At 40.5% G+C, this 12,674-nt stretch overlaps 1 protein-coding gene across 6 annotated transcripts in view; it reads right to left on the reverse strand.

Annotated features, from left to right (window-relative positions):
* Positions 1-12,674, reverse strand: part of cdk8 (cyclin dependent kinase 8) — a 141,496-nt gene that overhangs the window by 84,162 nt on the left and 44,660 nt on the right. For all 6 annotated transcript variants that reach the window (XM_072577321.1, XM_072577318.1, XM_072577320.1 and 3 more), the window contains exon 2: positions 816-891. In XM_072577321.1, the coding sequence (XP_072433422.1) occupies positions 816-891 (76 nt within the window). The remainder of the gene's footprint in view (positions 1-815; positions 892-12,674) is intronic.

Below are 12,674 nucleotides of genomic sequence, written 5' to 3' on the forward strand. Positions count from 1 at the left end.
TTAAAGGCAAACATAAAACAGCACGGCTCTTAATTTTGAAATTTGTACTCTGTACACCTACCTAATCCTCTCAGACCAAAGTTGCATCAATACAATGGTGTACTTGCACTGCAGCAAACCTTCCCTCACTTTATCCCCATAATCAAACACACACTTGATAGGCCAAGTAGCCTCTTTCTGTGCTGTTATGATCAATGAGAAAGGAAGAATTGCTTATCAAAGACGTTTTAGAAAGTGATTTTTAGAAAATGAATTTCAGAAAATGGGCTATTGAGGTAAAGTAACTTTCTCATTCCAGTGTTGGGTAAGTTGCATATCCATTTTCGTTGTGAAGTCATTGAATTCCTCCACTTCCCTCACATGCATACAAATTATATACAAGGATTAATCCTTCTTCCAAGAATCTTTGTCCTTTGGTGGCATTTGCTGAAATAAACAGCACAGTTTTAAACTGCACACTTTTTTTTTGTCATTATTGCAATGAGATCCACCTAACACAGTAAAAGTAAATAAGACCTCAATGCACATTTTCAGGAGAAGAACCCACACTGTCAATGAAGAAATTTGCAATCAGTACATTTAGATGTCACCTTTTTAAGAGGATGGGCAATTACTTTGTTTGCATTCAGAATTTGTTTTTGGCAGTACACAATCTTGTGTCAGGTCCCATTTCAAATTGACTAATTATTTTGATTAATTTCCAAGAGCCAACAAAAGCTTTATTAAATTTGTCACAAATTGTTTACTCAAGAAAAAGTAAAATTTTCTTTTGTTTGAGCTTTCTATTTGAAACAAAAATAATGGTATTTACTTACTGCTATTTCTCTGCAAGCAGACATAGAAATTCCAGTACCCTCTATTTGTTTTAAAGCGTAGTCTTTGTCATCTTTCCTACACAAAAGAAATATAAAAATAAAAACAATTTATTGCAGAACAGAGCTTATAGTTCACAAAGACTCTGACAAAAATAGTGCACTTGCTAAATGTTTATTTTATGTTATTAGAAAGTTATGATGTTGTACAGAGCAAATGCTTTATGAAAGTAACTAAAACTGAAGTTTACTTCTGAACCACACTTATAGCTGTTAATTTCTGAATTTGAGCTTCACGCCTAACCATTACGCTGACAGAAGCGTTTTGCAAATGGAAAACTCTTCAACTTACATGGCAAACAGCATTTAGCTGACTTTATTTACTAAACTACAGGAAATTGTGCAGGATAGAACCCCAGGCACAAAACGTCATCAGATTCCATGTCTTGATCACTTGTGTTCATATTTTGACCAAACATTTTAAGAGAATCACAGAATTCCAACAATGTGGAAAGATGCCATTCTGCCCATGAAGTCTGCACCTCTAAAGAGCATCTCACCCAGACTGCGGCCTTATCCCCGTAACCAGCACCTAATCCACCTAACCTGCACATCCCTGGACACTACGGGACAATTTAGCATGGCGAATCCACTTAATCTGTGGATCGAGCACATCCTTGAACTGTTGGTGGAAACCCACACAGACACAGGGAGAATATGCAAACTCCACACAAATAGTTGCTCAGGGCTGGAATCGAACCTAGGTCCCTGGCGCTGTGAAGCAGTACTGCTAACCACAGAACTACCATGCTGCCCTTCAGTCTTCACCATGAAGCATGCAAAATAAAATTCCAGTTATATCTCTAAATTAGAAAGAGAAGGGACAGAGAAACTAGTCATTCCTCCATATCTGCGAGGGTTCTGTTTCTGAGATCTCCCATGAATGATGAAATTCGTGAGTACAGAGCTCATTTGAAAGGTTAAAAATAGTTAAAATTGTGGATATGCAAGTTTTGCTCACAGACATTGCATTTTGCTATTCCTTTTTTTTAGTGCAGAAGGGAAGTGATATAGAGCAAACTCCAGTAGAGCTAAGGATGACAAGTCCCCAGGTCCACATAGACTTTGTGCTAGGTTCCTAGAAGAGGTGGATAATGTGGCAATAGCATTGGTGGCAACTTTTCAAAATTCTCTAAACTCCGGAAAGTTTCCATCAGAAGATTAATAAAAGTCAACATGATTTTGTGTAAGGTAAATCATGTTGAACTAGACTTCTTTGAAGGAGTAACACATGCAGTGGATAAAGAGGAGCCTGTAAACCTGTTGTACTTGGATTTTAGATAACATTTGATAAGGTGCCACATAAAAGTTTATTGCAGAAAATAAAACTCATGATGTTGAGGAGTAGTGTATTAGCATAGATAAAAGGCTAGCTGACTAACATAAAATAAAGCATGCATGAATAGGTCTCTAATTGGCAGAATGTAACTGGTAAAATCCCATGGGGGTCTGTGCTGAGACCTCAGCATTTTATAACTTACCTCAATCAGTTAGATTAAGGAAACAAAGGCCTGGTCACGAAATTCAGACAACAAAAAGAGTAGTATTATATTTTGTAGACAAGAGGAGTTTTCAGAAAAACATTAGATATTAGAAAGAGAGCAAAAGTCTGGTAAATGAAGATTTAACATAGGAAAATATGAAGTTCACTTTGGCACGAAGAATGTAAAAGCAGATTTTGCACGTTCGACTTGTATCTGCATGCATTTCTACTGGGTGCGCTGTTTTCCTCCCACATTCCAAACATGTGCAAGTTAAGTGGATTGGCCATTCTATATAGGTAAATGTAGATTTATGGACGTATTTTGGGGGTGCTGGATTTGGGTGAGATGCTCTTTGGAGGGTCAGTATAGAGATTCTGTGATGCTAGAGTATTACCTAAATGGGAAACTACTGCAGAATTAAGAGATGCACGAGTCACAAACCTGGCATAGAAGTACAGCAAGTGACAAAAAAGGCAAATGGAAAATTATTTTAAATGCAAGAATTGAATCTAAAAGTATATTATGCTTTAGTTGTACATACAGGGCATTAGCAAGGCTACATTTTGGCTATTGCATTTAGTTTTGGTCCCATTATTTATAGTAGGGTATAAATACTTGGGGGATTTACTAGATACCTGGAGCGAGTGAGCTGTCTTATGAGGATATGTTGGACAGGTAGACTTGTTTCTACTGGAGATTAGAAAGTAGCAGGTGACTTGTTTCAAGTATACATGATCCTGAATGATCTTGAAAGATTGATGTGGAAAAGACTTCCTCGTGGGTGAGTCCAGAACTAGGAGGTACTGTTTAAAAATTGCGTTGCTCTTTGGGACAGAGAAAAGGAGAAATCTTGTTTCTCAGAGTTGAGAGACTGGAAAACACTCTGCTTTAGGTGGCAGAGTCATGCAATACTTTTAAAACACAGGTAGACCAATTCTTAGGCAAAGGAATCAAAATATTATATTTAAGGGGTAGATGAGAATGTCGAAGTCAAAGCGCAAAAAAGAACAGCCTTGATTTTACTGAAAGGTGAAGCAGGCTTGAGGGTTTGAATCTGCTCCCCCTTTTTCTGCTTCTATTTGTATGTTCAAACTTTCTTCAATGTTTAAGATGGAGCAATGACTGATATGACGGAGTAATTCAAAGTAACATTGAAACCGTTGTACTGGGACTACAGACATGGGAAAATTCAAGATAATCCAGAATTTTATCTGATTTACATAACCAAGGAAAGCTCTGGAATCACACAACACCACCATTCCACCAAAAATAGAGGAAAATCTTACTTCTTCAAAGTAAAAAATCACACAAGACCAGGTTATAGTCTAACAGGTTTAACTGAAAGCACTAGCTTTCGGAGCGCTGCTCCTTCATCAGGTGGGTCTGGAGCTGCGCTCCAAAAGCTAGTGCTTCCAACTAAACCTGTTGGACTATAACCTGGTGTTGTGCGATTTTTAACTTTATACAGCCCAGTCCAACACCGGCATCTCCAAATCATTACTTCTTCAAACTCACCAAAATTAAATTTTAAAATTTCATGCAGTTAACACTGATCTCTGTACTGCTTAATTGTTACAGGGAAGATTGTTTTTCTAATTGAAATTTCAGAGTATATTTCCTTTATTTAGAAGCCCACACCACAACCAAACAGCTTACACAACAACCACACCACTATTAACCAGTCAAATGTGTTTAGTGCTGATACAAGAAAGCAAATCTTCGTGCCACAATTTCTTCCTACATTTGTGCTAGGAATGACATAATATGGACAGGATGGAAGGATTTAAATATAAAAGAGACATGGATATTTGGAACCTGAACAGCTTCCTACTCACGTGGACAATGGAAAAATTCAGTTTGGTTGGGCTTTTGACAATGCGGTATTCCACTAATTCTATCCTGAACTGCATTGCAAAATATTTAACAGTAATTGTATCAAATTGAACACTAAGAATTAAACTGAAAGCTGTTATGACTAAAACATGAAGGTTAAACTTATACTAGTAAAATTATGGATTTATCAAGTATGTTAATTGTTCAAATGTGCGAATGAGTTATCTTTGTGTACATTTACAGTATTTTTGCAGAAGGACTTCAACACTATCTTATTTCGTCATTCCTTCCTCATCCTATTTAGTGCATTTCCTATCCACAAAATATTTTACAAATTAGAAATTAACAAAGGGGAAATTATCAGCTCGCAAGTAAAACAGTGTCAAACAAGGATGAATAATCCTCTTCGAAATTAATTATTTCCGTAATCTGTATAATTAGTCAGCTACAAATACAGTACTCAAAAAGATATTTGCATCAAGTCACAATAAATAGGGAAAAAAAGGTCAAACTCAGAGCTTACCCGTTCTATGACTGTAGCAAAAATGCTCGTATTAACCACCAAGAAACTATGGCCATTATATAAAATACTTGCTACAAACTTAAATAGTTCCTTTACAAAACCAACAATTAGCAGAATCCAAAGCAATTATTCAAACATTTAAATGATAAAACCAATATGTAACTTTCAAAATATGTATGACAAATTTTCCAGGCCTCTCTGAACACAGGATTAGTCCCACGGGGCTAAAGAATTACAAATGTGACACCGCTGTTTGAGAAAGGGACAAAGGAAAACTCCAGAAACTACCGACCTATCAGCTTCATGTCAATAGCGGGAGAACTGACAGAGGTCATAATGCAGAATAAGGTAAATACAGTATAACCTCGATTATCTGAACGAGACAGGTAGGGAGTATTTTGTTTGTATAACTGCTCATTCAGATAACTAATCTGATCGGAAACCAGCAGTAATTTGAGTGCCAGTTATCGAACATGCTTCAGTTATCCGGCAATGTATACCATAATGATGTTTAACTGATAACTCAGTGCTGAGTTGCCTAATGCCATTTTTCCAGGACCTTGAGACTTTGACCGGATAATCCAAAATTTGGATAATTAACGTTCGGATAATTAAGGTTGTACTCTATACACTTAGAGAAAAATAAGTTAATATTAGACAGTCACCATGGCTTTGTCAAGGGCAAGTCATGCTTGACAAATTTAATTGAATTATTTGATGAGGTGACACAAGCAGTCAATGACAGTAGTGCTGTGGATGTTGTATATTTGGACTTCCAGGAATTATCTGAAACAATGCCTTGTAACAGGATGGTTAGCAAATTACAAATGTCTGGTATTGATGGGTCCTTGGCAAAACATGAATTAGAAGTTAGCTAAAAGACAGAAAACAGAGGATAGGTAGATGGCAATTTCTAACACTAAAGAGAGTTAAAAATGGTGTTCTCCAGAGTCAGTGTTGGAACTCTTGCTTTTTCGGATTTATAGAAACAATTTGGAGATGGGTGTTAAAGGCAAAATTTGTAAATTTGCAGATGATGCTAAATTAGACAGAATAGTGAAATGCGAGATGATCCTGAGTAATTTCAGAGGGACAATGACAAGTTGGCTAAATGGGCAGATATCTGGCGGATGAAGTTCAATACAGAGAAATGTGAGGTAATGCATTTTGGTAGAAGAAAAGGAGAGACAATACAGACTGAAATGGTACAACTTGGATGGGAGTACATGAGCAAAGGTGTCGTCCTGCTTTCCCCCCCCCCCAATCAAAGAGAAATGCTCAGAGACACAGTATCTTTATTCATCTTTATTCCAAGCCCTGGAGGGAGAGAGAACCATCATCCATGTGCACAGAGACATGAGTTCATGGTCTTCTCTGGAAGAGTAGTTTCTCAATGAACTATATAGTCATTTTACAGGGAGGAACATCCAGATAAGGCAACTATATATTTTAACGGTCACCCAATCAATCGGCAAGAGTCAATAGTAAAGCTAAGCTATCTGCCATTACACAATGAACAACTGGCTTCACATATGAATATTTCTCACTTAATTAACTGACGTTACATACTGAATGCTACCTCATCTTGTTAAATGACTCTACATAATGACTGCTTTTCCACCTTGTTAACCCATGACCCTTGCCTGCAGCACCCCATTGTTAACTAAGTGCTTATCTGATCTGAGTCATGCTCAGCTGAACCACATTTCATAAACTCAGAATTAATTCTTTCATTGCCTGCTTATACATTATATATATTCTCATTCCCTCCTTTTATCATTTCATGAGAACCACCGAGATAGCACTACCAGCTTTCATAAGACTCTGACAGCCAATATTTAAGAAGTAATTGACACACAGCATAAAATGATTAGAGCAACAAAAAAAAAACTAGTCCGTTACAGTAATTAGAGTCTGAAGAATCCTCCCTATGTGGGAAAAAAAAATCACCAGTAAAGTTCTTAAATCCACAGTCCTTAGTGACCACTCCATCCCCTGCAAGTCAAGCTGAAACGAGCCAGTTCTCCAGGCATCTCCTTCAGTAAAGACCAACCTGAAAACAAAATCCAGTCTGTCCTTGCACACCACTCCACAGAGAAATCTGAATTCTTGGACAAGGGCAGTTAAATGCTACACAAAACTGACGAGACTTCCATCCTTCCAGAGATGCTTCAGATGGAGGACACCAGCACATCTGAGTAAGCAGAGCAGCAGCTGTAACTACAGGCTAGGTGATTGCAGCATCCCTTGTAGCTTCTGCTCTGCTGTTAAATGTAACACACGCCAATTGCTGTTGCGATGTTAGCTTGATCAGTGAACCTTCATATCGCTTAAATGATCGAAAGATTCAAGTGGTTTAATGTCCGTTGGAAGGTCACTGACAGAAAACATACCAACATCCTTTTTACTGTTGTTAACGTTTCACTTTTCATGCTCATGACTGGGGCACTGATTGAATCAGTTGGATCAGGTTGTGGAGGGATAGACGGTGGTTCAAAGGCGTGCTTAACCTGTGAATGGAGAAACTCTAGAGACGACGTTAGCTGCTGAAAGTACCTTTGCATTTCCTCTCTCATTCCTTCCTTACCAAGGGGTTATTAGTTTGAAGACAGTCACATATTTAACTACGCTAAATCATGCCTCCCTATTTCAACATTCTCAGTCACCTTGAAGTCTGTTACTCTGGTCACTATTTATGACATTATCAAGTCTTATACAATCCATAAACTTCTAAATTGTTGTTTATAATTGACTGAATTGTTTGGGCAGTACATTCAATGGCCCTAAAATTCAAACCCTCTGGAGACCCCATTCAGGTTATTCAAAATTTATTTTCCTTTAACAAATTGATACTTGGCGAATGTGAAAGCTGTCAGGAACAGTACTTCAAAAGTCTGAAACAGCAAGAAAACGACAAAATGCTTCCTGTGCTTTTTGCAGCAGAGAGCAGCGGGAGCTGGGCGGAAGTTCAGACGGAGCGCAAAGCCAGTCAGGAAGGTAAGTGAAGGTAAGTGATTGCTATTAGAGTGGGTGTGTTCTAAACTCCAGGCCCTACAAAGTAGGGTTACCCTCCCTCCTCCTCTAACCTAAATTAAGAGTCCACAGACTTGCCACAAAAAAAAAGAGGGTCGAAGGAAGATTGGATCAAAGAGTGAGGCTTCAGCTCAGGAGTCTTTGACAAGGAGGTTGAATGAAGTGATTACGCTACAGTTGAAGAGGGTGAAGACATGACTGCCCAGCTGGTTCAGTGCACTACCTGCTTGATGTGGGAGGTCAACGACTCTGGTGTGTCTGGCTCGTTTATGTGTGGAAAGTGTGAGCACATTCAGCTATTGACTGAGCATATTGCAGCGCTGATGAAAGAACTCAAGGACCTTAGGCTCATCTGAGAGAACGAGATCTTTCTGGACAAGACCTTCAGCGAGGTTATTACACCAATCATGCCAGAAGAGAGCAGACGATGAGGAAGGCAGAGAGGAGACAGGTGCGAGAGACCCCGGGAGAAGTACCTGTCAGGAACAAGTTGAAGCTTTTGGAAACAGTAGAGACTGATGACACTGTCAGTTCACAAGGCGGCCAGGTCTGTCAATCAAAAGTTGGCGCAGAGGCAGAGCGGAAGAGTCGGACATCGCACAGAACCGTGGTAATAGGGGACTCCATCGTGAGAGGAACTGACCGGGGTTTTTGTGGCAGCAGACGGGATTTAAGGATGGTGTGTTGCCTTCCTGGTGCCAGGGTGAAAGACATCGCGGACAGAGTGCTGGACATCCTCAAGGACGAGAGTGAAGAGCCAGAGGTGGTGGTACATGTCGGCACAAATGATGTCGGGAAGAAGAGGAGGAACATACTACAGCGGGACTTCGGAGACCTAGGAAGAATGCTGAAAAGCAGGACATCCAAGGTGGTTATCTCCGGTTTGCTTCCAGTTCCTCGGGCAGGTGTGGCCAGAAACAGGGAGATAATGGACTTGAACGTGTGGTTGGGGAACTGGTGGAGGAAGCAAGGATTTAAGTTCTTGGATCACTGGGGTATATTTTGTGGTAAGCATAAATTCTACAAGAGAGACGGTTTGCAGCTTAATAGGTTAGGGACCAGCATTCTGGCAGGCAGGTTTTCTACTGCAACACCGCTACATTTAAACTAAGTAGCGGTGGGGAGGGGACAAACTGGATGTTTAAAAAGGAAATTGAAGGGAAAGTTAGAACAAGAGAAGTCAAGAAAGACAACTATCAATGAGACAGAAAACTCGGAAAGGGATCATGCTGTAAGGTTGAGTGAAATAGGGGTTGATGGGAAGGGTGAGAGCAGTAACAAATTAAAAATACTATACATGAATGCATGAAGCATTAGACATAAGATAAATGAGCTTGAGGCTCTTTTGGAAATTGGCAGATACGATATTGTGGGGATAACTGAGACATGGCTTCAAGTGGACAGGGCCTGGGAAATGAATATTCAAGGCTACACGTGCTATCATAAGGTCAGACTGACGGGCAGAGGGGGTGGGGTGGCCATGTTGGTAAGGGAGGATATTCAGTCCCTTGCGCGGGGGGACCTGGAGTCAGGGAATATAGAGTCAGTGTGGATACAGCTGCGAAATACTAAGGGTAAAAAGACCCTCTTGGGAGTCATCTACAGGCCCCCAAACAGTAGTCTGGATGTCGGATTTAAGTTGAATCAGGAGCTGAAATTGGCCTGTCGCAAAGATGTTACTACAGTTGTTATGGGGGATTTTAACATGCAGGTAGATTAGGAGAATCAGGATAGTATTGGACTCAAGAAAGAGACTTTGTGGAGTGCCTCAGAGATGGATTCTTAGAGCAGCTGGTGCTGGAGCTGACCAGGGAGAAAGCAATTCTGGATCTGGTATTGTGTAACGAATCAGAATTGGTCAAAGACCTCGAAGTGAAGGAGCCATTGAGAAGTAGTGACCATAATACATTAAGCTTCAATCTGCAATTTGAGAGGGAGAGGGTACAGTCGGAAGTGACAGCACTTCTGTTGAATAAAGGGAACTATAGAGCGAAAAGAGAGGAGCGGGCCAAAGTTCAATGGTGCAATACCTTAGCAGGGATGGCTGTGGAGGAACAATGGCAGATATTTCTATGGAAAATGCAGAAGTTGCAGGATCAGTTCATTCCTAAAAGGAAGAAAGATCCCAGGAGGAGGCATGGGCGGCCGCGGCTGACGAGGAAAGTTAAGAAACATATAAGGTTAAAAGAGAAAAAGTATAACATAGCAAAGATAAGTGGGAAAACGGAGGACTGGGGAGCTTTTAAAGAACAACAGAGGATTACTAAGAAGGAAATACGCAGAGGGAAAATGAGGTACGAAGGTAAACTGGCCAATAATATAAAAGGAGGATAGAAAAAGCTTTTTTAGGTATGTGCAAGGCAAAAAAATGGTTACGACTAAAATTGGGCCCTTGAAGACAGAAACAGAGGAATATATTACGGGGAACAAAGAAATGGCAGAAGAATTAAACAGGTACTTCAGATCTGTGTTCACTGGGGAAGACACAAGCAATCTCCCTGAGGTAACAGTGGCTGAAGGACCTGAACTTAAGGGAATTTATATTTGCCAGGATTTGATGTTGGAGAGACTGTTAGGTCTGAAGGTTGATAAGTCCCTGGGGCCTGATGGTCTACATCCCATGGTACTGAAGGAGGTGGCTCGGGAAATCGTGGATGCGTTGGTGACTATTTTCCAAAGTTCGATAGATTCGGGGTCGGTTCGTGAGGATTAGAGGGTGGCTAATATTATACCACTTTTTAAGAAAGGTGGGAGAGAGAAAGCAGGAAATTATAGACCAGTTAGTCTGACCTCAGTGGTGGGAAAGATGCTGGAGTCTATTATAAAGGATGAAATTACAGCACATCTGGATAGTAGTAACAGGATAGGACAGAGTCAGCATGGATTTATGAAGGGGAAATCGTGCTTGACTAATCTTCTGGAATTTTTTGAGGATGTAACTCTGAAGATGGACGAGGGAGATCCAGTAGATGTAGTATACCTGGACTTTCAGGAAGCTTTTGATAAAGTCCCACACAGTGAGTAAAATTAGGGCGCATGGAATTGGGGGCAAAGTACTAGATTGGATTGAAAATTGGTTGGCTGATGGGAAACAAAGGGTAGTGATAAACGGCTACATTTCGGAATGGCAGGCAGTGACCAGTGGGGTACCGCAGGGATCCGTGCTGGGACCACAGCTTTTTACGATATATGTCAATGATATAGAAGATGGTAACATTAGCAAATTTGCTGATGATACAAAGCTGGCTGGCAGGGTGAAATGTGATGAGGACGTTAGGAGATTAAAGGGTGACCTGGACAAGTTAGGTTAGTGGTCAGATGCATGGCAGATGCAGGTTAATGTGGATAAATGTATGGTTATCCACTTTGGTGGGAAGAACAGGAAGACAGATTACTACCTAAATGGAATCAATTTAGGTAAAGGGGCAGTACAAAGAGATCTAGGTGTTCTTGTACACCAGTCAATGAAGGCAAGCATGCAGGTACAGCAGGTAGTGAAGAAGGCTAATAGCATGTTGGCCTTCATAACAAGAGGGATTGAGTACAGAAGCAAAGAGGTGCTTCTGCAGCTGTACAGGGCCCTGGTGAGACCACACCTGGAGTACTGTGTGCAGTTCTGGTCTCCAAATTTGAGGAAAGACATTCTGGCTATTGAGGGAGTGCAGCACAGGTTCACAAGGTCAATTCCTGGAATGGCGGGATTACCTTACACTGAAAGACTGAAGCGACTGGGCTTGTATACCCTTGAGTTTAGAAGACTGAGAGGGGATCTGATTGAGACATATAAGATTATGAAAATGTGTTGCTGGAAAAGCGCAGCAGGTCAGGCAGCATCCAAGGAACAGGAGAATCGACATTTCGGGCATCAGCCCTTCTTCAGGAATGGGGAGTCTGAAGAAGGGCTGATGCCCGAAACGTTGATTCTCCTGTTCCTTGGATGCTGCCTGACCTGCTGCGCTTTTCCAGCAACACATTTTCAGCTCTGATCTCCAGCATCTGCAGTCCTCACTTTCTCCACATATAAGATTATGAAAGGATTGGATACTTTGGCAGCAAGAAACATGTTTCCGCTGATGGGTGAGTGCCGAACCAGAGGACACAGGTTTAAAATATGGGGTAGACCATTTAGGACAGAGATGAGGAGAAACTTCTTCACCCAGAGAGTGGTAGCTGTGTGGAATGCTCTGCCCCAGAGGGCAGTGGAGGCCCAGTCTCTGGATTCATTTAAGAAAGAGTTGGATTGAGCTCTCAAAGATAGTGGAATCAAGGGTTATGGAGATAAGGCAGGAAGAGGATACTGATTAGGAATGATCAGCCATGATCGTATTGAATGGCGGTGCAGGCTCGAAGGGCTGAATGGTCTACGCCTGCACCTATTGTCTATTGTCAATTGAACAGGCAGTTTCAGATCAGATTAGATTTAAATCTCAAATATTCATGGGAAACAGATGCTGAATATTTTAAAAATATTTTCTCCAAATGAAACTTCCCAAATAAACAGTCAGAATTATGGTGGCAATTTTGGTAGAAATCAACATTCTTTGATAAAAATCACACAACACCAGGTTATAGTCCAACAGGTTTAACTGGAAGCACACTAGGTTTCGGAGTGACGCTCCTTCATCAGGAGATTGTCACAATCACCTGATGAAGGAGCGTCACTCCAAAAGCTAGTGTCCTTCCAATTAAAACTGTTGGACTGTATAACCTGGCGTTGTGTGATTTTTAACTTTGTACACCCTAGTCCAACACCAGCATCTCCAAATCATAACATTCTTTGAGTTTGCAATATGAAGGGGGCTAATGAAGTCTTAATAATAATTAACAGAATTTAAACAGCTCAGCCTCAATTTCAAATATTCTCTAGAAAATCTTAAAACATCAAACTAAAAATGCACTCTTCTTTTTGTGAACACTCTGCATTAAAAG

The sequence above is a fragment of the Chiloscyllium punctatum genome, chromosome 9, assembly GCF_047496795.1.
Source record: "Chiloscyllium punctatum isolate Juve2018m chromosome 9, sChiPun1.3, whole genome shotgun sequence".
Taxonomy (NCBI): domain Eukaryota; kingdom Metazoa; phylum Chordata; class Chondrichthyes; order Orectolobiformes; family Hemiscylliidae; genus Chiloscyllium; species Chiloscyllium punctatum.